Below are 27549 nucleotides of genomic sequence, written 5' to 3'. Positions count from 1 at the left end.
ACGATGTCACTTTAGTTGAGCTGCAAAATTTTTTACTTATTTCTTGTGAAATTTATTCTAATTATGAATATTGAAATCTTTAATAGGTTTCGACTGAACATAAACGTAATTTAATAAAATATTTTATAATGTTTTTTTAATATTTCAAATTTAATACATAAATAAATATTTAGAAGAGAGCACACTACTTTGGAGCTACATGCGCATGTGCATCAGTGTCATGAGGATCAATAAAGGGTTAGCCTAAAAATTTTGATTAGACTTTTTTTTTTTAATCTTCACAAAAAATTTGATTAGACTTTTTTTTTCCTATGATGTAATCATAGGATAATATTTTCATTACAAAGTGGTCAATATGACCTACGCCATAGGGTACTGAAAAAGATGTTTGGACGCCCATCCCCCAACTGCCAAAGAGTATAGAAAGAGTAAGACAGAAGTTGACTTGAAAAAGACTAAGGCTTTATTTGAGGCGACTTTTTTTCTGCTTCCTAAAGCAGCATCCTAGTACAAAAATTTAAATTTTTATACTAAGAAGCTGCTTTATGAAGCAATAAAAAAGCCGTCCCAAACAAAGCCTAAACGAGATTAGCTGTACACGAAGTTTCGCCATTTATACAGCTCTCTTTTGGCCTATTGGTTGAGATCTCAGGATTTCAACTAAGAGGTCTAGGATTCGAGTCTATGTATATGCGTTGTGTGTGAGTTTATCTTAAATGACCTGAATATCCCCAAAAAAATTAAAAAAATTTCGCCGTTGTAAAACAGGTCCAGCAATGTAATTGCAAGTATGGTGGAGTGGCAAATCCCCAAAAAATAATTACCATGGAAATTGACACATCTCAGTCATCCATTAGATCATGGAATTTGAGATATCCAGACTTTAATAAGGGGATAATTGCACCTTGCAATTCTATATGAAAAGTATATTAGAAAAGTGGCATATATCTGATAGAGAAAAGATTCAAACAGTACATCATCAAATCATTCGAAACTTGCAAAAAAATAATCTAAACAAAGCAACTGAAGCATATCTTTGAAGGATTATATAGTTATTATGTTGCATTTGCAGAATCTGATGGGTAGTATCAAATATGAGAAATGCATGGAATTATAAGCACCAAGTTCTTTACTCCGCTTATAGATGGATACTTTTACCAGGATCCTTCTGCACCCTTAGTCGGATTCTGGAAGGCTGAGAAACCCCAGAAAGTCTTTAGAGCGTATGGCTCAGAAATAGTTACCCCTTCTTCGGTTATCTTGGAGATCTGCAAATCATATAGGCAGCAAGCCATGAACAAGGTATTGTTTTAAGAAATTACTTTATCATGTAATGCGATAGCAAGATACAGAAAATTTTCATCTACTGGAAAATAAGATAAACAGTGCAGTATATGCTGCATTTTTGCATGGATTGTCCACAAGAGAGACTGTTTGCACCATTTCAATCCCGTAAATAGCCTCAAAGCATGATGAGCCATTCATGTTGTCCATTAAGATCGTCATCTTCAGTTCCATAAACAAAAGCATGAGTAACGAGGTATAGAAACAATTGCATCGCAAGAATAACACTAGAAATAATTGACGCTGGAATCTTGATGAAGACGGAGCAATAAAATCATGCTTATATAATTTGGAGGAATTCATGTGGACAGCCAAATATCTCAGGTACGTTCAATCTTTTTGACTAAATTAATCCATTAGTGCGAGAATCTACAGGTATTTGTGGAAACTTAGCCAAGTTCTTTTTACAGTTAGCAATCTCTTCCGGTGGGTCGACGACTTCCTCCAAAAAGTCGGTAGCAAAATTGATGACTTCCTCCAATAAATAGGCAACTTAACTTCCTTCAACAAACCGATGGCTTCCATCTGTTCAATGAGTCCATCTAGCGAGTAGGCAACTCCAAATTTAGAGATTGGACGACATCATCCATAGAGTTAGTGACATCATCCAATGAGTTGGCAAATCCATCCATCAGATGACACTCTTCATGGCATCCTCGCCTATCGAAATTTGAGCAACAGTCATGAGTTGTCCATGTGTCAACGGTCCACATGAAATCTATATATTATATTCTCTTGACTACATGTCTTAGGCCACACATCTCAGGCATCACTAGCTATTTTATTATTTTGGTATGGCTTTTCTTATAAAAATTTTATAAATAAATCTCAAAGACCCTGTAGTCTCTGATGGCCAATTAAAACCTCACAAAGCCTTGTGGCTCGCAAGGTATTTTATTATTCATGTATGACATTCCTATAGTGCCCAAAATTTTATAAATAACTCTCAAAGACTCTAGGTTCTCAAGCTCCTCTAGGCCTTGTCTCTCTATGTCTCTCTCTTTCTCTCTATTTCTCTCTCTACTCTGATGGCTTGCTAAAATCTCACAAAATCTTATGAATGTGATCTCACATCACCAACAAAAAAATTGAATCTAACATCCTTTTAGGTGCGGTGAGCGTTAACAAATGCAACAACAACAACAACAACAACAAGCCTTCATCCCACTACATGGGGTCGACTACATTCTTTTTCTCTATTGCGTCATGTTAAAAGTAAAATTCTCGTTTAAATCAAATAAAGAAAGATCATTTCTAATATACATATACATAAATATGGGACTAGAAGGCCATCAAAACACATCCGCAAATGCGATCAAGAACTCGCATTCAAGAGAGCACCCTTTATCCAAGGATCTCAGCCCATGGAGTTGTCTTACAGAACATGGAGTTGTCTTACAGAACTCTTACCTACGCCAAATTCATTAGACCCAAAACTTTTGAAGAGAATTTGTTATATGTACATATAACAACAACAACAACACAATCAAGCCTTGTCCCACTATGTGGGATCGGCTACATGAATCTTTTTTCACCATTGTGTCCGCTTAAAAGTCAAATATGTGTATATATATATACATATACATAAATATGTGTATATGTGTATGTCTGTGTGTATATATATATATTAGAAAAACTTATTCCTAAAGGAATACAAAACTAGTTAAGTAAACGGCTGGCTAACATATGCTCAGGGTTCAACTGATCTCAACATAGGCTCAAGACTAAAAACTACAAGACTACTTGCAAAAGAGCTTAAATCCTCTAGGTAGATGGATAGTCTATGCTTGATGAAATCATCTTTTACACTTGACCCCAAGATTTCATCAAGGAAAAAAGAAAATCGACCAAACTCGAAAATTACATAACCTCCTAAGTCAATTACTTAGTTTTTGACAAGTGCACAACTAGTGAGTTCTTATTTATGCAAATTCAAAACTTCTAAACTTATTTGTAGTAAACCCCACTTAATTTGCTATGAATTTGCTAAGAATATGATGAACTCACCAACACAGTCTGAGATGCATACAAAACTCTTAGCTATGCACAATTCATAAGAGCAAAACTTTTGAAGAAAATTCGTTGCAAAACAGCTCAAAGCCACTAGGTAGAGGGATATTCTATGCTTGGTGAAATCATCTTTTACACTTCCCCAATATTTCATCAAGGAAAAAAGAAAATCTCACGAACTCAAAAATTTACATAACCTTCTAAGTCAATTACATGGTTTTTTGACAAGTGTACAACTAGTAAGATCTTATTTACTCAAATTCAAAACTTCTTAACTCATTCGTAGTAAAACCACTTAATTTGCTATGAATTCAATAAAAATATGATGAACTCACCAACATAGTCTGAGATGCATCCCGCTCAACTAATTTGCTCAATATTTTGGGAATTCTATTATGTAGAGCACTGACTTTTTAAATATGGAAGTTCAACTCAGGAACATGTTTGTTTGTAAATTATCCTTTTCTGCTTGCACTCAAGAAACTAAATCTCTTTGATCTTTCATTATTAATTCAAGCAACTCGTCCAACTCCATAATAGTGTGAAAACAAAGCCTAGACTTAGGAATTGATTCCATCCTCTGCGGCCAAGTTCGTATTGAATAATGCGGAAGTCCATTCTCCTAAATGAGTATGGATAGTTACCCTCAAAGACTGAAGTCAGCTAAAAGGTAAGACCTGTCCAAGGCAACAACTTAATCCCATAACCAAGTAGAGGAAAGGAAACAACTTTATCATTCATTATTCGAGAACTCATTTTACTCAGCAAGTTCTATTCGCCCATAAGACATTGAAGAATTTATCACACTCAACTAAGATCAACATTCAACAAACAAATTCATAATATTCAAAAGTAATTAACTCAGCAATAAAGAAAACATCAGTTATATTTTTCATTTCATTTCCCAAAAAGTTAATACATATAGGACATACAACATAAAACCTGAAAAAAAAAAATAGCCCTAAGAGTCGCTCTTGAGACATTCATCGCCATCTTTTTAACCTACAAAAGAATAGGACTCTTCTCCAGCATGCCTTTCAAAAACTCATTCAATTTGGCTTATGTCCATCCTAGTTCAAATAACTCTAGAATGGCGTGAGATATTTTATTAATTATAAGATATGTTGCACCGATACAGATACGGCGACACGGATACGACACGATACGGATACGACACGATACGGATACGACACGATACGGATACGGGACATGTCAATTCTTAAAAATACAGGATACGGATACGGCACGGACACGGCATTATAATTTATAAATCATACATAAAAATTAAGAAAGCAATCAAAGCATAATATTTGAAATTACAAAAAAAATGACAACAACCTCATTTGTAGCCTTGTAGCTTATAATATCAAAATATAAGTAAGCATTAAATGTCTAGTACAACAACAAAAGCATAAACATAAATTATCTAGCACATGAAGTTTCAACTATTCAATAGAAGGAATGATATGATTAGCTTCTTCATTGGTTTGTCTTTGAACTTCTATATCATCTTCAATAAATATCATATCTTCTAATTCAGGCTCATCAAGTGAAAGATTAGTAATTTCTAATATTCTCATATCATCAAGAGACTCAAATCCATCTTGGAAATGAGAGAACCTTCCTCACAACTGTGGAAGTAAATACGACGCGTCTTTTTTTCGGATTTCTTTTTGTTTTTCAACGAACACGTGTATCGGATACGCGTGTCCTTTTGAAATAAAATAGTATTTTAAATGGATACGGCTTTGCTGTATCCGACACGTATCGGTGGCGTATCGGAGGCGTATCTGTGTGTCGGTGTATCTGATACAGCATGCCTTCATAAATAGGTGTATCGGTGCAACATAGATTATAAGAAGAGAAAGCTTCAAAGACAATTTAACAAATAATAAAAGTATATGCAATAATATCTTTTATAGGTGATTTACTTGTAAGAGGGTAGATCAACTATAAAATGGTAGTCATAATAACACATAATTGCCTATACTTCAAGAAGAATGCTAGCCGCAGTCCAAGGCAAAATTAGTCCCTATAGAAGCATAAGTCATCTTCCTTTATTGAGTTAGGATACTCTCCTAGAGCTTGAACAGTGAAACCCTCGACAAGCTCATATTCAAGGATCATCGACTGCATGTTGAATTGGAAAACCAATGAGACGTACACCCAATTAGAAGCTAAAAAGTTGTCAGCATAGTTGAGAAAAGCTTGAGATAGGTTCACATCAAAGGGGAAAATAATTCTTGGAGGTTTAATCACTCAAAAAGGTTTATATGGAAGAACCACAAGCTATTTATAAAAGAAAGTGCAAGAACATGAGGCCTCTCAATCGTTCCAGTACTTGAATTGTTGGTGAAAATCAAGGCATTTCATTATTTCCCTAACTAAATCATAGCCAAATCATGAACAAATGACTATAGAAATTTGAAATGACAAGAAAGACAAATCACAAGTAAAATAATAGAATATTATTCAAATAATAGGGTAGTTACAAGCATCAACCTCGGTGAAATGTAGTGGTCAATACCTTATCAAACTTGTCATTTAAAAAAGTTACCCCTCTTAGTATAGCTTTTATGACTAGATCAAAGAGCGCCTCTATAGAGACTAAGCCCCGACGAAAGGTGCCAAAGTAAGAACTCAGCACCTCTAGTAAATCCATCCACCTATGAATAATAATTTGAGTTCCTTTGCAGCATCAAGATCTTACCTTTTATACTACTCAGCTCAAACTTGATGTCATTGACGAACTTCAGCAGAGATGACTACCAAATAGCCAACTAGAGTTGCAACTCTCTCCAACAAATTATTAAAGAAAATCATATTAAACTCCCCAAAAATTTGAATCTCGACAATCTTCTTGGTCATCTCTGATTTCTTAGCCCAGAACTTCGATTGGAAGTCATCCATTATTTGCTTCACAATCTCAAAGTCATGAGCCAAGATCATATTTTTTGGACCCGAAGGATTTGAAGTAGGTAACTCAATAAGATTTTTTCAACCTGAATTATTTTCCATGACAACTTCGCCAATTTGACCCTAGGACATCATAAGAATATGCCTAAAGGTCATTTTGCGGCCTCCATCCAAGTCAAACTCAACAAAGAAAAGCAACAGCAAGACTCCTCTAAGAGGGACTTTTCAAGTTCACTGACAACAAAAACTTGAACTTCAATTCTCCTCCTGCTCTCATCAACTACTTCCGTCACCTTTTATAGAGGAAGCAAAGAGGTCTCCCCACTATTTCTATGGGCCTCTCTATCTTTATTCCTTTGCAAAAGTATATGAGCAATATCCATTATTGAGAATTTTGGAAGGTGATCCATGGCTCTAGGGTGAAAAAAAGTCTGAGGCTAACATTGAGAGTTTACAAAGTAAGAAACTAAATGACACGGAAGTATTTTTAGAATTTCTCTATATAAAAGTCGAATAAAAATGTTAAGCCAAAATGATTATTGTTGACTCAGACAAAAATAAATATTTTTTACTCTATTTTTTGTTCTTTTTCCAAGTTAGACTTTAAAGATACAAGAGAATCAGGAAGCTAAATGCACACCCAAATATCTCAAGATGGGTTCAAGCTAAGTCAATCCCGTTCAAACTTTTGCAAGAATCATTTGATTAATGAGGTAATCAACATGTGAAAATACTCAGCATGTTTCTTTTGCAAGTCAATGACCTCTTCTAATGGGTCGACTACTTCCTCCATCAAGGAGGCAACAAGTCAATGATTTCCTACAACAAACTGATAGCAAGTCAACGACTTCCTTTTACAAGCTAAGGGTTTCTATCTAGTAGGCGAATCCATCTAGCAAATCAACAACCCACTTTTTGGTAAGCCAATGACCATGTCCATCGAGTCAGGAATATTGTCTAGGGAGTTGGAAAGTTCATATAACGAATCATGAACTCTTTATGTTGTCCTCACCAATCAAAATTTAGCACCAATCAGAAGTTGTCTATGAGTTAACATTACATATCTATTCATTTTATTACATTATCTTGGCTACATATCTTATGCCATATCCCTAGGCATCAAGAGGTATTTTATTATGATTATATGGCTTTTCCTGTAGCTATCAAAATCTTATAAATAGAGGATCAAAGAGCTATTTTGATGTTCTCCCTCTGGGATACACAGTTATCCTATAGATATTATGCTGGTAATAAATCCTAAGGCCTATCTCCAGGCTCTCAGGTTTCACTAAGCCCTCTCTCTCTCTACTCTAACTGCCAACAAAAACCTCGAGAAACCCTAAATATGGTTCTCTTCACCTAAGAACAAATTTTGATCCGAAACCACATATACAACTTGGTTATAGAAATCACTCAATTGGCCACAAAAATCAAAATTTAATGGAGGGGGGATAAGATCTTGAAAAAGCGATCCACATACACAGCTTACTTATCAAGAACACTCAATCAACCATAAAAAAATTCTATTATTTAATCATTAATTAGTAACAAATATGTACATCATGAACCCCTATTTATGAAAAAGTTGTTAGAAAGATCAGGCCAAACTTCTAAATGCAAATATGATCATGTTCAATCCTAACAAACATTTAAATATAATGATATTCTTATCCAAGAGAATAGAGGTTTGTTTCTTTTAAAAGAGTTTAATTCAAGAATTTAATGGTCATTATGTAGACTCACAAAAAAGATTAGCTTTTTTATTGAACTCCTAAAAAGGCCTTTCACGGAAATCAAATTGAAATCAACATCAACTTCTATCCTAATAAAATTTCACTTATATTAGCCCATCAAAATAGCTTATCATGCCTCAAAATAGAAATTTGGGGAATAAAGCCTACAAGGGTAAAATATAACTTTCTTTCAACAAGAATAGAAATACAGTAAATGGTAATTTACTCGTGACAAACGTCTGCATATGTGCTACATTTTACTATTTAAGGTACTTCCAGAACTGACTCTCGCCACAAGAATATACCTACATTTCTAACCAAACTTTGAAGAAAATAAATTTTCAAAGAAATAATGGGCATGCCAAGCAAGTTCTGGTGGTGTAATAAGTATTTTTTTATGCTAAAAAATAAGGTAATCTATGTCCTAGGTCATATAGCTAAAATTCTAAATGCCTTGAGCTTCAAAGAGATAGAAATTGAAAAACAATGAAAGATAAGCATAATCAGTTCTAGGCACTTTAGCATCATATATCAAGATGTTAAATATTGAAATTAGTATGGTTATGTCATATTCTTGTTAAGGAATGCTTTCCTTCCTGATCCAATAGGTTAGTTACATTTCCTAGTCTTCCCGTAATACTATCTTATTTAGAAAAAACACGTAAGATGATTCAGGGGTCCTCTAAAGGTGCTTTATTCATTGCCAATAGTCACTGTAAACTAAATCCCAAAAAACAAGTTCTATTCCGCTGCATTTTGCAAAAGATTTATGAAGAGAATGAACTTTTAAAGTAATTGAATCTACTTTATTGTAAACCAAACACAAAAAAGGTTACTCTGCAATTTAGAACATGACAAAACACCCAAGTTGTGACAGAGAAATCTAATATTTCACTAAATTGCAGCGTTAAATGATGGAGTCAAAATATTGCATATGTTAAGCCACTAAAAGATCTGTGCACAGAATGTTGTTCTGTACACAACTTCAATGGATAGATTAAAGTTCCAAATATATTTTTGACTTTCTTAGAACAACCCCCGTTACTGATGATACTATGATAGTTGTCAAAGATTCTCCAAAATAGCCACATTCTTGGTCCTAGTAATCATAAATTGTGGAGTTGCTCCTAAGCAAATTGGCTAACTTGTATGGTCTTTGCCCTCAACCATGATATGATAACGGATGTAAATTTTGTCAAATATCGTCATAGAATCTAATCCAAATTATTTGGCATCACATTAAAGTTCTCTTCAGCTTTCAGCCCAAATTAAAGGAGAAATACCTATTTTCAATAATTCTTTAGTTTGAATACTTCAATGCTTAATTAGGGAGTATATAGAAAAATAGTACTTGACAAGTTTGTGAACAGAAATTTCATCAAGCACACTACTAAAAGAGCAATTTTAGAAGTCCATGGCTATACCTCCCATAAAATCTTCAAATACCCTTTTCATTTAATTACCATATTTTTTAACCGCACCATTATTTTCCCCGGCATATCCAAATTGCCCCGATTAATAAAAATTGCAAACTTGTTGTGGTGATGCTTAAGGTCAAGAGCTTCAAGCTGATCATTGTGTCATGCTTCGCATGTCATGCTTCCTAGAAACCCCAGAAGATGGTATGCTCAAGTCATTGGTTCTTATTCATATATTCATGGGTTTGGTCTAATACAAATAATACCTCTGACAAAATATTAGTGTATGATTTAATGTACATGATGGCACCGTAGCACTGCTTATTGTGCCACTTATGAATTTTCAACCTCCATTGTACAAGTGCTTTTGGAGATAACCGTCCACCTAAGTAACCACTAATGTCATGAACGCTATTCTTAATGATCAAATTGACCTTACAAAGCCCTTTCAACACTTTCTCATTAATTGAAAAGACCATCCAAATTAATTGTACTAGGATTTTCTTTGGAAAAGCATCATGGCTTGGCACCAACAATGTTATGATAATTCTTTGATCACCGTCAAAGTCAGAATTCTTTCCATTCAATAAAGATTAATGAACAATAGAGCTTTACGACCTTTCATGGAATTAACTAGTAAAAAAAAAGTCAAAAAGAGACTCTCGAAGGGTTCCATTAAGGTTTCCAATGGATGTGTTTGATCTCTTGAGTTTTAATGCATCATTTACTAATTTGGGTGGTTTTCAAAGGTTTTATAGCATCCTTATGAAGCAGGAAAGTAAACCTAAGAATTCTTGAAAATTATCAAATCCTGTTGTGTTTTAATAGTTTACAGGCTAGGCTCCTAACTCCTTTTCATTGGGACTCCCTGCTGATTGATGAATTAAAGCTTGGATTAAATAAAAGTAACCTCTTTTTCCTCTTAAAATTCTCCTCCCTATCTAATCCATCATTCTCCACTGTTTCTCTTCTCCTTCAACCATTCCCCACCCATTGTTTGTTCTCAATCAATAGCATAAAACAAAGAATGATGATACCAAGTCATGCCCAAAAAAATAAAGTCAAACTAAAATAATACCTGAAATTTATTGATAGCTGATCTATCACGGTATAAAAGCACAAGCAAGCATTTCTCTAGAATTTTTACAGCCTCTTCAAAGGTCAAGTCCTCACGCCATTCAGCACGCATAATTGGCCTTGCCAAATGATTTCCAAAACCAGTTGCAACATGGTTATCCTCATAATGTGTTCCAATCATGCCAACCTAGAAAGCAGTAAATAAAATTGCCATATCATGTTGACAAACAAAAAGATTTTATTGAACAAAAGAGGAAACATTGGACTAAAGCAAATTTTTTCTGACCATCCCCAGATACTTTTGTCCATTTTTAACTCCACCAACCACAAGTGAGTTCCACAAAGGGTTGAATTTGTTGCGCCTGTTGTACATTACTCGATTCAAATAGTTATGTACTTCTTTAGGGCCCAGAGAGTTTCCATCATCCCACATATGATCATAAATACTGTAGACAATAAAATTATCACACTTCTTGTAAGACAGGCAACAGAAGAAAGAAATGCAATATTATCATACTTCTTGTAAAACTCTAAGTTAGAAGATTCAATGGACTTTACATTAGTTCATCAAGATAACGCAAGATCTCTTGGAAGTCACTAATTTCTCCACTTGCACCAAGTAGAGTATGTTTACCAATAGGCTTTATCTGTTCCACGCTCTTGTATCGTAGAGTTGATCCATAAGAACCTATTGCTCATAAATTATGGTAAAGAAGGAAAATAATTAGAGGATAAGAATTTTAAACAAGCAAATGATGAAAATAATCCCTTGGCTTTTTAACTGTATCAATTTCAGTCATAAGCTTTTTTTAGGTGTTCAATTTAGTCCCTCAAATCATTAAATCTAAACCAATTTAATCCTATCATCAAATTTGTCATATTTTGGATGGAAATTAGTGGAGAGAAACTTTTCATGAAACCATCATGAACATTTTAGAGTCAATCCTGTTAATTGGAGCTAATATCTACTGAGCCTGACTTTCAAATGTCCAAATTACCCTCATGAAAAAACTTTCCTCCCGTAGTTTTCATACAAATAAACAGCAAAGTTAACGGTAGGACCAAAATTGTTCAGTTTTGGTGAATTAAGGGACTAATTAAACACTGTAAAAATCTAAGACTAAAAAATACACTTAAAAAAGTCAGGAAACTATTTTAGTTGTGTAATATAAATTAAATATACAAAATTATTGAGAAAAAAATATATCTTGCATGAATTTCATTAGTTTATTTCCAAAAAAATATTTAGTTTAATAAAAATTAGTACAAGAAACCTAATTAATGATGTGTGATTGAAGTCAACAGTTTTTAATTTAGTCCATCTAAACAACAGGTAAGTTAGATGTTGAATTACAAACAGTCCAGTTTTCTCAAGAATGTTTAAAATACCAGCAGGAGAAGAGAAAGCAAAAGGATAGAAAACCTGGTAGCTGTTGCTAAAAATAAAAAAAGATAACCAGGTCAACTTAAAGATAATTTCCCCTGGTGAATTAAGTAAAATGGAGATACTAGACAAAGAATAAATGCAGGAACACTAGAAATGTGCTACCAACAAAAATAGCAAACGCATATCTTTTTTCTTTAAAATGAAATAGATAAAGTAAAGTGGTGCATCAGATACGGGCAATCTATTTATATTAGTTATAACTTTTCCATAGAAGTGGCGCAGTTTTTCTCAAATAAGGTCATTCTTCTCAATAAAACCTAATTAAAAGCACATAACCATCACCCTATATAATTGAACAAAAATCAGGTACAATAATGATTACATAACATAGAACCATGAAAACCTAGACATACTTTCATAAAAAACGAGTTTATAACCATAAAGTTATGAAAGAGCAACATTATGCTAACACAACAACAACATCAAGCCTTTATCCCACTATGTGGGGTTAAGGAGAATAGAAAATAAAAGAAGCCATGGCTTCAAAAGTCAGCCAAAACCAATCTAGACCAGCTTTGGTGGACACGGAGCCAAATAAAACAGAGAGTTTTGCTGGGATCAGGCAAAATCATCGCAGTAAGAAAAATTCTCTCTACTATGTGCATTCCACTATCAAATCCGAACATAAGAAGCCACTAAACCACTAAACCAACCAGACTTCTACGACTGGTGCTCACTTACTAACCACTAAACCAACCAACTTCTTCAACTGGTGCTAACTTACTAACCACTAAACCAACCAGGCTTGTTCAACTGATATGGGATAATTTTTAATTTGAACTTTGCAAAGAAGATGGACATTGTTTAAATCATGTCTTCAAAAAACTTGTTTTAAATTTTAATGTAAACCCTCAAAAATAAATAATATAATTTTTATTTAACAAAATTATGAGTTAAATAAAGTGAAAAAAATTTCGAATAAGTAAATATCATTAGGTTTAATAACTATTATTACAAACAATATGCTGCAATCACATAATTAAATAAATAAATTAACATATATAATACATTTTTTTATCATTTAGGTTTTCTATGAAATGCAAAATAAAATATATAATACTTTTTATTATTTAAGTCTATTATATACAAAAATATAAATAACCATGCAAACGTTTGTGGAATCCAATTTAGCGTCAGCAGATTATGCCTTTATGCTCTTTCTAGTTTCTACTATCAAGCTACTGCTTTTAAGGCTTCTCCATCCATTTTTGCTTTCCTTTGTCCTTGATCGAAAGGACTAAGCAAAGAAATTTCTTATCTAAAAGTACATCCTTTCTCTTGGTTTGGGATTCATTTAATTTACAAATTTTCCCTTGTGGTGCACAACTGATTCAGATCAATTTCCCCAAAATTTTCAAAATAGGTCAAAAAGAATAATTGATACCAATTACATACCATGTCTGATACTATGACTTGTAACTAACACAATATGTCAACAAAGTTATTTCATATCCTAATTTATTTTCATAATAAAATTTAACAAAAAATTATATTTTGAACATACCTTTTGAAATTTTTAGAATTTAATGATCATACAACATAAATTAATGAAACCATTAAAACCCTTAACCAACTAAAATATGAAAGAGATAGAGAGATCCTCAATAGAGTATGAGAATTATTATTTTATTAAACAGATGGTAGTCAAATACAATCACAAAATGATGAACTAAGAAGAAATCTAGTGAAGTATTTTCCCAAAAACAAGATAAGCAAGAATGAATAAAGCAAGCAAAAGACTCACCAACACAAGCAAGAAAAAACAAAATAATCCTTTTAGGTGGAAAAAAATGCACGTTTTATTGCACTAACACTATCACTGGCAGTAACTATTAAATAACTTACACACTACATGCACAAAGTTCAAAATGTTACCATGTTACCTTGTACTGATAAAATCTATTATAATGTGGCTCAACGTTGTGCACAAGCACTTAACATATTATTCTCTTACGTGACGAGTATTCTAAGAATCGATACCCCAGTCAAATGAGGCTAAAAACATTGGTGAACATAAAAGGTATTTTAATCTCATTTTCCTGACAAGTATTCTGTTACACCGGTCCAGCATGGACCGGCTCAACCTGGACCGGCCCAGCCGGTCCAAGTCTATGCGAGGCGGAGCCGGGCCTGGGAGCCGGCGGAAGCTTCAAGGGGGGCTGGGGTGGGGTCCACTTGAAATTCAAACATGGCTTAAGTGTTTTTGGAGGGAGAAGGAAGGGTAGAGAAGTCCTTTTGCTTTTATTTTGTATTAGATTGTTTTAATAGGGAGTTATGAGGGAAATTGAGGGGATCTTGATTTTGAATTTCTTGGGAGATCTAGGGTTTGTTGTTCTTGGGCTCTTGGCATTGCCGGAGATCGTTGGAGAGTTTTTCCTTCCTCTCGAATTGAAGGAAAGTTGTATCTTGCAAGTGCTTTTCATCCTTTATTGAAATAAAAGCGTTTGCATCGTTTTTCTACGTTTCTCCCTACGTTTTCTCTCAGTTTTTTCACTGTTTGAGCTGTGTTCTTGCTGCGGACAGCAGTTTACTTGGCTTAGGTATTTGATTTGGGTTAGGTTTACTTGTGCAAACGAGTATTTCCTATCAAATTGGTATCAGAGCCAAGATCCGGACGGTGGGGGGCTGTTTTCCACTGTTTCGCTGCAGATTTTTGCTTTTCGGAAGAGATCCGGAGACCATTTCGTGGTTCCCATGGCATCTAAACGTGTAGAAGTCTTGGAGACCGAAGTGGGTCAATTTAAGGCGGATCTGGAGGAGAAGATGGCGACGTTGAGTGAGAATATGGAAGGGAAATTCATGGCATTGGAGGAGATGATGAAAAAGTTGTTGGAAGGGCAAGCAAGAGCTGTGCCAGCGGAGGAAAGAGGAGAAGGTAGTGGGAGCAAGGGTAAGGAGAAGGCAAGGCCGGAAGGGGAAGAGGAGGTGGAACTGCTTGGTAGCAACGGAAGAATGCTACATCGGGAGTCCATCAGGAGGGAAGAGCAGGAAAGAAGGAGAGACTTCAGGGAAGAAAGAGAGGATGATTGGCGTCGTCGGAGGCCCGACCCAGTGGACCGGCCATGGGGGATCCATAACCACCATGGCGGGGCGCGAGGGGAAGATGGCTATCGACGGCCGAGGAGGGATGATGAGCCCCGATATGGAGAGAGAGGAACTTGGGAAGATCCCATTGCTTGGGACAGAGGAGGTCATGGGGGAAACAGGGCGTACGGGATGGACACGAGGGCCAGGAAGCTGAAAATGCCAGTTTTCGAAGAGGGGAATGTGGATGAGTGGATCCACAAGGTGGAGAGGTATTTTGCAGTGAATGGCCTGATGGAGGAGGAGAGATTGATGGCGGCTAGTATGTGCTTGGAAGGGGCGGCTTTTGCCTGGTTCAAGTACATGGATAAGTGGGATCCGGTGAGAACGTGGAGGGATTTCAAGGAGGCCATCAGAGAGAGATTCAGGGGGGGCAGCCCATGGGAGATATCAGAACAGTTCTACGCCCTCACTCAAGAGGGAACAGTGGAGGAATACAGGAAGAAATTTGAGAGCTTGGTGGGAGACATGGAGGGCCTATCAAACAGTACGTTGGGGGGGAACTTTATGAAGGGCCTCAAACCCGAGATCAGAGATGCAGTGAAGGTCATGAGACCAAGAGATCTGAGGGAGGCAATGGAGTTAGCTCAGTTGGTGGAGAACCAGAAGACCAACGCCCGAAGTTGGCGGAACAACCACTCAGGGGGTCCCACCAGGACAACTACCACTTACTTGGCTCCAAAAGGGCCAAGCCCTAGTGTCCCTAGAGAGAGTGGAAAGGAGAAGAGCGGAGTGACTAGAACTGCAGGAAGCTTCAAGAAATTGACTGAGGAGGAGATGCAGGAGAAGAGGGCCAAGGGCCTTTGTTTCAGATGTGAGGAGAAGTTTGTTCCAGGGCATAGATGCAAGGATCGCGCTCTTCGGGCTCTCACCGTCTATATAGACGAGGCGCCTGAAGAGGGTGATGATTCTGATGAGGAGCAGATTGATCCACAGTTGGAGGTAGCCGAAGTCTCCCTCAATTCTGTGATGGGATTCACTCCTAGCCATACAATGAAGGTGAAGGGGGAGATTCGGGGGAGAGAGGTTGTGGTTCTGATTGACAGCGGGGCAACCCACAATTTCATATCCACCCAGGTGGCGGAGGAGCTAGGGATGGAGCCTACTGAGACAGGCAGCTACGGGGTGATGATGGGGACAGGGAAGATTGAGTCCAGCACCGGGATCTGCAAAGGGGTGGAGATGAGATTACAGGAGATCAGGGTGGTAGAGGATTTTCTACCCCTGAGGTTGGGTAGCACAGACGTCATTCTGGGCATGAAGTGGCTACAGACCTTGGGTGAAACCAAGGTGAACTGGGGGACCATGGTGATGGAGCTGAGTGTAGAGGGGAAGCAGGTGAAGCTGAGAGGAGAACCAGGATTGTCCAGAGCTGGAGTGTCACTCCGATCCATGGTGAAAATCATACAGGAGGAAGGAGGAGGATTCCTGGTGGAGCTACAGAGCTTGGAGGAGCAGGAGGAGGGGGAGGGAAGACCCATCCCCGCTTTGGTTCAACCCCTGTTGCAGGAATTTGAGGATGTGTTCCAACCTCCAGTTGGACTACCACCTGACAGAGAGCAGGAGCACCAGATTATCCTGAAAGAAGGAGTATCTCCTATCAGTGTGAGACCTTACAGATATCCTCAGGTGCAGAAAGATGAGATTGAAAGGTTGGTGGGAGAAATGCTAGAAGGAGGGATCATTCAGCCCAGTGTGAGTCCTTTCTCTAGTCCAGTTCTGCTTGTGAAGAAGAAGGATGGGAGTTGGAGGTTCTGTGTAGATTATAGAGCGCTCAACAAGGAAACTGTGCCTGATAAGTTTCCTATCCCTGTGATTGATGAGTTGATGGATGAGCTACATGGAGCCGCCTTGTTCACCAAGGTCGATCTGAAGTCAGGCTATCACCAGATCAGGATGAAGAAGGAAGATGTGCAGAAAACGGCCTTCAGGACTCATGAGGGTCACTACGAGTTTCTGGTGATGCCTTTTGGCCTCACCAACGCTCCGGCAACATTCCAAGCTTTGATGAACCGGATCTTCAAGCCACACCTCCGCAGGTTTGTGTTGGTATTTTTTGATGACATCCTAATTTATAGCAGGACTGAGGAGGAACACCTAGAACACCTGAGAGTGGTGTTGGGTGTACTGAAGGAGCATCAGTTGAAGGCCAACTTCAAGAAGTGTGACTTCGCTCAGGCACGGGTGGAGTACCTGGGGCACGTGATATCCCAGGAGGGAGTGGCTGCAGATCAATCCAAGATAGAGGCAATGCTGGCTTGGCCTCAACCCAAGACCTTGAAGGGACTCAGAGGGTTTTTGGGACTGACAGGCTATTACAGAAGGTTCGTGAGAGGATACAGCACCATAGCATGGCCTCTGACAGAGCAGTTGAAGAAGGACGGATTTTTATGGGGAGAAGCAGCTTCAGAGGCCTTTGAGAAGCTGAAGAAGGCCATGACGACGGTGCCAGTGCTTGCTCTGCCAGACTTCAGTCAGGTGTTTGTGGTAGAGACAGATGCTTCAGGCTATGGATTGGGAGCAGTGTTGATGCAGAGGCACAGGCCCATAGCTTACTTCAGTCAAGTCCTGTCATCCCGGGCTAGGCTGAAGTCAGTCTACGAGAGAGAGCTGATGGCGATTGTACTGGCCATCCAGAAGTGGAGACCTTACTTATTGGGCAGACACTTTATTGTCAGAACTGATCAGAGGAGCCTGAAGTACTTGTTAGAGCAGAGGATGGTCACAGAGGAGCACCAGAGGTGGTTGTCCAAGCTGTTGGGATATGATTTCGAGATACACTACCGACCAGGGCTAGAGAATAAGGCAGCGGATGCCTTATCACGCTGTATGGGGGAACTCCAGGGGATCGCTGTATCAGTACCAGTATTGATAGATTGGGGAGCCATTAAAGAGGAGAGCATTCAGAATGAGGAGTTGAGGAAGATCAAAGAAGAGGTGTTAGCAGATGAGAACAGCCACCCGGGCTATTCAGTTGTGGGAGAAAGACTGTTCTATCAGGGAAGGAGTGTGATTCCTAGGTCTTCCATCCATATTCCCCAGCTGTTACAGGAGTTTCATGAGAGTGCCATAGGAGGGCATTCAGGAGTGCAGAAAACTTATAGCCGGTTAGCTGCTGAATTGTACTGGAGGGGGATGAGGAAAGACATAGAGGAGATGGTGGCTAAGTGTGATACTTGCCAGCGGAGCAAGTACATGACAATGGCACCAGGGGGATTACTGCAGCCTCTGGCCCTACCAGAGAAAGTTTGGGAGGAGATTACTATGGACTTCATTGATGGACTCCCAAAATCAGAAGGCTACACAGTTATACTGGTGGTGGTCGACAGGCTGAGCAAATATGCTCATTTCATTCCTTTGAGACACCCGTACACAGCAGTGTCGGTAGCAGCAGCGTTTGTGAGGGAGATAGTCCGCCTGCATGGGGTACCAGAGTCCATTGTTTCTGATAGGGACAAGGTGTTCCTGAGTCATTTTTGGAGGGAACTGTTTAGGATGCAGGGCACCGTATTGAAGAGGAGCACAGCCTATCATCCACAGACTGATGGGCAGACGGAGGTGGTGAATAGGAGTTTGGAGACATACTTGAGGTGCTTCGTGTCAGATACACCAAAGCAGTGGGCCAAATGGCTAGCCTGGGCAGAATACTGGTACAATACCTCGTCTCATTCGGCTACTAAGATGACACCTTTCAAGGTGTTATATGGTAGGGATCCCCCACATCTGGTACACTACAGCCATCAGAGCACTCCAGTATCTGCAGTGGATCAGCATTTGAAGGAAAGAGATCAGGTGTTGGCCGAGCTCAAGAGGCACTTACTTAGAGCCCAACAGATTATGAAGAAGCAGGCCGACAGCAAAAGGAGAGATATACAGTTTGGAGTCGGAGACAAGGTCTATTTGAAGCTCCGACCATACCGACAGAGGACTATGGCCCAAAGGAGAAATGAGAAACTCGCAGCGAGATATTTTGGCCCTTTTGAAGTGGAGGAGAAAATTGGGGAGGTGGCATATAGATTGAGGCTTCCTCCAACAGCCAGAATACACCCCGTTTTTCATGTCTCACAGTTGAGGAAAGTGGTGGGGGAGCATGCAGTAAGCCCAGAGTTGCCCAGCACATTGAGGGAAGACATGGAAGTGACACTGGAGCCTATAGAAGTAGAAGGAGTGCGCATCAATGCGAAGGGGGAAAAGGAAGTGAAGATTAGGTGGAGCGGCCTTCCAGACTATGAGGCCACATGGGAGCCACTGGAGAGGATTGCTGAGCAGTTTCCGACCTTCCACCTTGAGGACAAGGTGGTACTTTGGGAGGGGGGTAATGTTACGCCGGTCCAGCTTGGACCGGCTCATCCTGGACCGGCCCAGCCGGTCCAGTTTTACCGAAGACGGACACCACGCCAGGCGGAAGAGAGAGGGAGCCAGGGAGTGGGGTCCACGTGCAATTCAAACTTGGATTAAGTATTTTTGGAGGGAGAAGGAAGGGTAGAGTAGTCCTTTTGCGTTTAATTTGAATTAGATTGTATTAAGAGGGAGTTATGAGGGAATTAGGTTTTCATCTTGATTTTGAAAAAGGATTCGTCTTCTAGGTTTTCTTGTTTGGGCTCTTGGCGTTGCCGGAGATCGTTGGAGAGTTGTTCTTCCTCTCGAATTGAAGAACATTGTATCTTGCTTTGGGTTTGTTTGTCTACTAGTGGAATACAATCATTTCTATTGTTTTCCAAGAGTTTTCTTCCTATTTTTCTACTGTTTTTTGGCTGTTTTACTGCTGTGGACAGCAGTTTTCATCTTGGATCTATTTGTTTTTGGTGAGAGACACTTGGAAATCCAAGGGGTTCCTATCAACACTATCAATATTTCTATTTTAGACACTGCCGTCTCTAAGCTTTTTGCTTTCTTGTATTGTATCAAACTTTGTACACTGCAATTCAAACCCACAACTATTTTGTTTCTTTTGTTTTCTCAATGTAAATTTTGGCCTTTTGACTCGATCATTGTTGATTGCATGCAGGTTTTAATGTTACATTTATCTTTGATTTATTTTTTGAAATTAATGATTTAATCAAGGCTTGAGATAAACAGTGATCTGAATTGACCTTTAAAGTCTTAAAATCATCAGAACTTGCGTACTTGGTTCCTTTCCGTTGAAGTTGGAATTTCCCTTAGTTTGACACCTAATTTTTTAATTTCCACTTTTTTTTTTTTTAATTTTTTAATTTTTATTTTTTTAATAGCACTTAGCTCTTCTAGACTGCATTAGGTTAAGTGGGAGTTAATGCCCGGCCTCTTTGTGTTTAAGTACTCTTTCCGGTGCTAGACATTGACTATTGGGGTGGGGGGGTTGGGTTGATGGAGACTATTGTTGAAAGGGAAATCATAAAAGAATGAGGAAATAATGATAAACAGAACAACTAACATTATTGAAGATTTCAATGATATTTTCTTGGTGGTTTTCTTTAAAGCGTACTATGACAAAAAAACGAAAATATATAAGTTATACTATAGAGCATGGCAGTCAGACTGTATCAGGCAATTACCTTACTATTTAATTAGGGGCTTGTTTGATTTTTTTTTTTTTTCGGGAAATTTTTATTTATTTATTTAATTTTCAGCTAGTATTTATCGAAGTGCTAAGGCTCATATGCATATTTATGATGCTATAGCTATTCATTTAAATTAGGTCAAAATTTAATTACATTAGATATAACTTTTTGCAACTATAAAGATATGCTCATAAACACTAATTTTTAGAAAATTGAAAGAAAGAAATGATGATATACGTAATGAATGATTAAAGAATACTTAATATTAAGAAAATACTTGTGAGATTGAATAAACCAACTTGCGAACAGAGGTACGGCAGTTTGTAATGAGAGAGAAACATGAAGGTGAGAAGATCAAGAAGTTTTCTGAAGAAGGCAGCTTGTGAGTGAAGCTTAATGCTGCCAATATCAAAGACTAATGAAAAAACTAGTATGAGAAAACTAAGTAGACATGAGTGTGGAAAGTGAAGAAATGCAAGAAGTAACCAATTTCTAAATAGGCAGGGGCGGAATCTAGGCTTTTTTCCATGTGGTGGAGACAATTAATTTGAATATAAATAAAAACCTCAAATCTTTTTCATTCGGACTTGGGACCAAACATTGATCTGTTTTTTTTTAAAAAAAATTCTCAAATCATAGGCGATCAGCTGGGATAATCATCAAAAATTTATTTCTAGAATATTTTTGTTATTAATTTGTGTATTAGTTTTCCCACAAAAATTTTCTGATTCAATCTCTTTTCAACTTTTTATATTGAATACTTCTCTCAAATTCTAATTTTGATTTTAAAACAATGTGAACCTAGTTTAATAAATCGAAGGCATAGTAAAATGTCAAAAATAAACTTTACGACTTTGCAAATCTTCATAAATAAATTTTAGACGACTTAGACAATGACAATGTAATAATTTATCAATAAAGAATAAACTTGATTTAAAAATCGAATTAGGCTTGCAAGTTGAAATCTGACCATGGGCAAGACGAACACAGTAGGTATTGGCTAAGAGCTGTTTGATGCAGGTTTAAATGTTTAATACTCGTTAATTTAGATGCATTGTTCCAAATGAGACATTATGACAACAGGTAGCTTTAACGCTTGATAAAAATTGACTACTTGAATTATTATTATCAAGAAAAGTAACTTAGAAGTTAAAGTTGATAGAAATTTTATAGAGATAAAACACAAGGCCTTGGAGTTGGATGACATCAATAAAAATAGTGAAAATAAGTAATATATTTGGCCAAAATCAACAATCAGAAAGACGCACGAAAACCTGGAAAAAAAGGTCAAACGGAATAATAATTGATTTTGTAAAAAAAATATGAGTTCTGAAACAAAATAAATATGTTATAAATTTGAAATAAGAATTCAATCAACCAATATTTTTTTTCGATTTTTGCATCAGATATTAAACAACAATGCAGTATAGAAATAACTTTTTCTTTAGATCTGTATTTGCTTGCCTCGCAGCGTGAAGCAATCTACTTGTGGGCATTCAATCGTTTCGAACGAGAAAAAAGAGCCAGAAGGGCATTCCTAACTTCTGCATTCATGTCCATACCATGCTCTCGAAAGAATAGCCGCCCACATGAAAGAATAGCCACTCTGTTATGAAAGAACTAGAGAAAAACCTTTAGGTATTAATATTTGCATTAGGCAGTAATTAAAGAGTCATCAATAAGTTTTAATTAGGCATTTGGTTGGAACAGTCCAGTGGGGGGCCTATGCCTCAATGCTAAATCTACCCTAGCTAATAGGAGGAAAAAGTAGAACCAATGAGTCAATGTAATTGCGATAGATGCTCAATGCGAATTTGATAATTGTAAAGAAAAGAATATTCTTGCCTAGTAATTGCAAGTAGATGCTGAATCGAATTTGATGGAAATTGCATGTTCTAAAAGAACAATTAATTCTTCTTAAAAAGGATTAAGCCAAAGTAGATTGGTGGTTTTTGTTAGTCATGTTAAAGACAGGGTGGTGGGGTTCAATTGAAGAAATGACGACATTTGGGTTTCATATCAGGCCCAATAAATGAGTGTCAACTATATAGTACATATTAGTTAAACAGAATATGGTGGGTAAAATGATCTGAGTTGGCTTGAACTCAATCTCTAACGACTTGCGAGTCGAACTTAAACTTCAAAAGCTCGTATATAAACTGAGCTTGAGTTTAAAGGCTTTTTTTGAACTTGGCTCATTGACTGGCTAGCCGGGACTTGAATAAAAAATAATATTTAATCTTACAAATTAAATAGATTTTTAAAAAATTATTGTTTTTTAATAACGACAGACAAATTAATAATTCTATGTAGTCTATTACCATTTCCAAAAAAAAAAACAACAATAGTTTGGTATCATTTCCCAAAGCAAATATATAATGCACAGCTATCAACCCGTCATTTTTGAATTATTATTATTAGTATTATTTACCATCTTCTTCTTGAGAGCGTCGATTACTGGACCGGTAATGCAACGGTCCTTTTCCTTCCCAGCGTATCCCACTTCCAAAACCATGATTTTTCTTTGGGAGAAGCACAGTTCGGCCAGTGACTTACATCTTGTGTTGAGCTTCTGAGCTTGAGAAAGAATGAAAGAGCCAAACTCGAGCCATAATTGCTGGTACTTGACTCAGGTCGAGCTCAAAGTTGAAGCTGCCTTTTTGAGCGAACAAGTTGAGCTTGAGTTTGATTTTGCTATGACTTGAGCTTGATCCCACTCATTTACACACTCCTAATACAGAAAGAACTATCTTAGTTATGGGGTCCGCTCAACAAAGCAACATTATGTGGGTGATAACATCTCTAGTGTAACAAAGTAGAATTCAACACCCTAATCACTCAAAACTGCTTTAATGAATTTAATTGCTATAATATAGTAAATATATTCTTAACAAGGACTACTACATTATCTATTATGCTATTTATGAATTAATTGCGAGATCTTTGAGAGAACGTACCAATGTTGAATTATTTTGGTCTTTGGAAATTTTTTCATATGTCCTTTTGATTAACTTACCAAATAAAACTGAAAGTTAAGTTGATTAATGCTTTTGGTATCAACAAAATACCAAAATGCCTTTTGCGTGAATACATGATAAGTGGTTCTGATTCTGCAATTTTGAATTTGCTGAATGGCAGGATTCTTTTCTTTGGGGGTTGAAGAAGAATGCCTTCATTAACGCAAGAACGACATTCAGGAAAAATGCTTTCAAAACCTTTCCACTTATTCCTGCTGTAGACAAATTGATAAGAGATAATCACACTCGGGAAAAATTGAGGGTGCAAATTGAGGCTTGTATTCCTGAAGCAATGAAAGATAAAGTGTTCTCTATTTTTTAATTTGGCTTTTTTATTCGGTTTTAAACTAAATCATTTTTCTGGTTTATATAGGCTGTTCGTAACGCTTTGGAGAAGGTTAGAAGGGGGGTGGAAAATTGTGGAGGATGCCAAAAGCTGTAGTGTGAGCCTGAAATTCTCAAGCGGGGCTAATTAAGTGGAATGTATGACATTTTCTGCTTTCTTTTGATTGCTACTGAAAATTATTAGAACAATATTATTTCTTATTTTTTTTTGTTATGTCATATTTTTTTAATTGATCTGCCTTTTTAAATGCTATTTTTTTGGATATCCTGTATTTTAATTTTTACCTTTTATTTCACGATTATGTCTAAATTGCGCTCTGCCTTTTTTATATGAATTATATTATTCAAGGTTGCAGTCTACTTTCTTATACTATTGTATTTATTATTCTTTTTTTGTAGCCAGTCTATTTTAGCCCTTATCTTAATCGGTTAAATTTGCCATTAAGTGGGCCAACTTTTGCCAGTAGTACATTCTGGGTCTTCAAGTTTCGAAGTAGTCCCTCCATGTTCTTTTACTTACAATTTTAATACTTTCGTCACTAGCCATTTAATTGTTAGATTACTCATAGGAATTTGAAGTTTACCACTTATAAAATATGGGTAATATGGCGATGGGACTATTCCCAAACACTAAAGATCAATATTTCAACTTTAGAAGAAGCTTGGAATCCAAGTGGTAATCAAACTTATTACCTTTCCATTGCACTCATCAAATGTTAGAACTGTTAAGTTGCATGTAAATCCTAATGCAATAGTGTTTATATTTATACTATGAACCGGTCTTCTACAACAAATGATAATTTTGTAGATCTTTAGAGGTGCGGCATTCTAGTAACTTGCATAGTTGCTTCTCTAGGATTTGAAAGGTCACAACTTCGAATTGTAAGAAAATAGTCTCTTAAGGCTGCACATATGAAGTTCACATATTCAAAATAAAACATTAGTAGCAAACACCTCATCCAGTGGGCACATCCTTTAGATTCCATTGGGAATAGAAAAGAGAAGAGAAAAGAAGAAAAGAGGAAGAAGAGAGAGAGAGAGAGAGACGAGAGAGAGGAGAGAGAAGAAGAGAGAGATTGGAAAGCTTGCTTTCAATTACTCTAAAATATTCATGATGAATTGTAGAAGGGATATCAAGCTTCAAAAATAGTCCCGCGAGCTATCCATATATAACCAATTTAGTCCTAGATTACAAGTTGCTCCAATTTTAGTCCCTTGTTTACAAAATTTGATGTAAAATAAGTTTTCATTGGGAGATAAATTTATATCACAATTACAACATGAAAGGTAACCATTTTGGATGCAATTTTAATATTAGTTGAGGGAATTAAATTGGAGCAACCTTTATATTATAAGAAACTAAATTGACCACACATGAATAGTAATGGAAGACTATTTGGGGAACTTTTTTGGATTATTAAAAGCTTTATAAGCATCCTCTTATTTTATAGAGATTATCTTCACATTTGATGAAAATAAACAAAAGGAAGGTGGCATAAGTAATCTAAAGGTGTCATCCAAATTAAATGAAGGATCTTTCATAAATGAAATAATTTATTAACCGGGTTTCTCTCTAACCTAAAGCTCCTCTTTATGTTTATCTTTTTTGGCATTAAACAATCTTAATATGGTTTTTGGTTGTTTGTGTCCAAAAATGACACGTTTCTGAATATGGTAAGGTGATGTCAGATCAAGTGATTTGTGTCTTGGAGTCACTTTGTAATTGGTTGATCTTAAGAATTCAAGTGTGGAATGCTTAACTTAGTTGTACAGTTTGCATTACGATTTCTTTTTGGGATATGCGTGGAATGGAATGCCTATGATACAAAAAACTGCCATGTTATAAGCCACTTGTAATCTACTGATCTATATGCTCAATTCCTTGCATCTAAGCCTTGAGTTCTGTTGCAAAACATGCAGTATTAAACACCTTTAATCATGTGCACATAGAAGTATGCTTTCTTTGAGTCCGTTATAGTTTTGGACTTATAATCATTGAATTTCAATAATGTGAATCCGTAAGTTGACTATTTTTGAAATTAATGTTTTGCTAAGCAATCCAATGATGCCTTTTGGAAGGAGTGATTCTTTATACCTCTGAACTATTGGGAATTTGCTTTCTTTGCAGGTAAACTCAAAGTATATCTTGCACCACTTGTTCTACATGCCCACGCTAACTCATCTATTATGGTCGTACACATTTACGAAGTTTGACAAGCTCTAAAGGAGGTATACATCAACTTTGATAATTTTGAATTTAGTCAATTATTTTTGTGATAATTCAAAAAAATAAGGACATTTGTTTGGAGCTGTCATGTTTTGGCAGGCATACCAGTGTGCTAGTTGGATAGTTTGAAATGGACAACCTATTTATTTCAATTCATTGCATTTATCTCTCATAATTATATATTTGCACGTCACTTAACTTTTAAAATCTACTTGATACTTAAAACCCTCTACCCAGTTAATGAGTTTATGCTAAATCTTTGAAGTATTTCTTCAACACAACTTTTGACCCTGGTTCCTATTGTTAGGTGAGGCAACTCATAATTGGCTAATAAGGCTCCCCTACTGATGTTATGATTCGAAGCCTTCATAACATTGGTGGAATGGATCCATTTGTAGACCTTAGGTGATAGATTTGCTCTATTCCTATTTAATTGAATTAAAAATACTAAGTAAATAATTTTGGGCCAAAATTGCCGCCCCTATGCAACCACCTAGAATCATGTGGCTCTCATAGTGATTTGTGAGGCATTAAAGGATATTAGCTAGAGGTTTATGACTATATAAAGTTTTGACCTAAGATAATAACTATTTTTTTTATCGAACATCAAGAAATTTTGGTTAAAAAATGTAAGCTACCTTCCAATTATTTCTGATTCATCAAACTCAAAGAGGGGCTTGAGGCGTTTGCATGTTCTTGAGGCAATCATCCTTATGGGTTAAGCTTTTTTATTCTTAGCTCTGTTAAGATGATATCCTTATTGTGGAGTAATCTATCATCCAATTTTGGATTCTGTTCCTTATTTCTTTGTGCATAGATGGTAATTGATAGCTTTAAAAAATGATCTGCCTATCTATAGTTTTTTTGGCCACATTAATAAAATAATCCATTTCATTTATATTGCATCCATTCAGGTTTTGTTTTGTATTTATTGCTTTCTCTTTGCTTGGAAATCTTGGATTTAATCACTCCATTCAAGTGGGTTTGCTTTGTGCGTACCCTTTTGGCTTTTTTGTTTGTATGCATTAATTGCCAGCAAAGCATTCTATGTAGTTCTTCAAGTAAAATATTTGCTCTAGATGATTCTTTAAGATGCTCATTTTCAGGTAATTTACTTAAAACAGGGGTTCTAATATGATTTTAAGGGATTTGCGGTTGGGAATTAAATGAAGATTTTAGAGTATATTGAGGTATTTTTATGAGATGATTAAAAATATGTTTGGATAAATCATCAATTCAAGTTGCAATCATGTATATGTGCAAACGGTCAGTCGAGCTTCGAGCTAGCAGATGTTCCGAGGTCGAGCTCAGAACTTCAAATACGAGCTCGAGCATCTAGGAACTCGAGTCGAGCTCTAATCGAGCTCAAACAGCTCACGACTCGTCTCATT

General features: G+C 36.7%; 1 protein-coding gene across 1 annotated transcript in view; it reads right to left on the bottom strand.

Moving 5' to 3' along the window:
• Positions 1–911: 911 nt before the first annotated feature.
• LOC110113847 (proteasome subunit beta type-4) overlaps positions 912–27549 on the bottom strand; it is a 46456-nt gene continuing 19818 nt past the window's right edge. The window contains exons 4-7 of the mRNA XM_020846553.2: positions 11057–11186; positions 10785–10944; positions 10500–10685; positions 912–1268 (exon numbers count right to left, since the gene is read on the bottom strand). Coding sequence (XP_020702212.1) covers positions 1155–1268; positions 10500–10685; positions 10785–10944; positions 11057–11186 — 590 coding nt within the window. The 3' untranslated portion in view covers positions 912–1154. The remainder of the gene's footprint in view (positions 1269–10499; positions 10686–10784; positions 10945–11056; positions 11187–27549) is intronic.

The sequence above is a fragment of the Dendrobium catenatum genome, unplaced genomic scaffold (assembly GCF_001605985.2).
Source record: "Dendrobium catenatum unplaced genomic scaffold, ASM160598v2 fragScaff_scaffold_1360, whole genome shotgun sequence".
Lineage (NCBI taxonomy): Eukaryota > Viridiplantae > Streptophyta > Magnoliopsida > Asparagales > Orchidaceae > Dendrobium > Dendrobium catenatum.
Note: the sequence above shows the minus strand (reverse complement) of the source record. Positions and strands in the feature narration are given on the sequence as shown.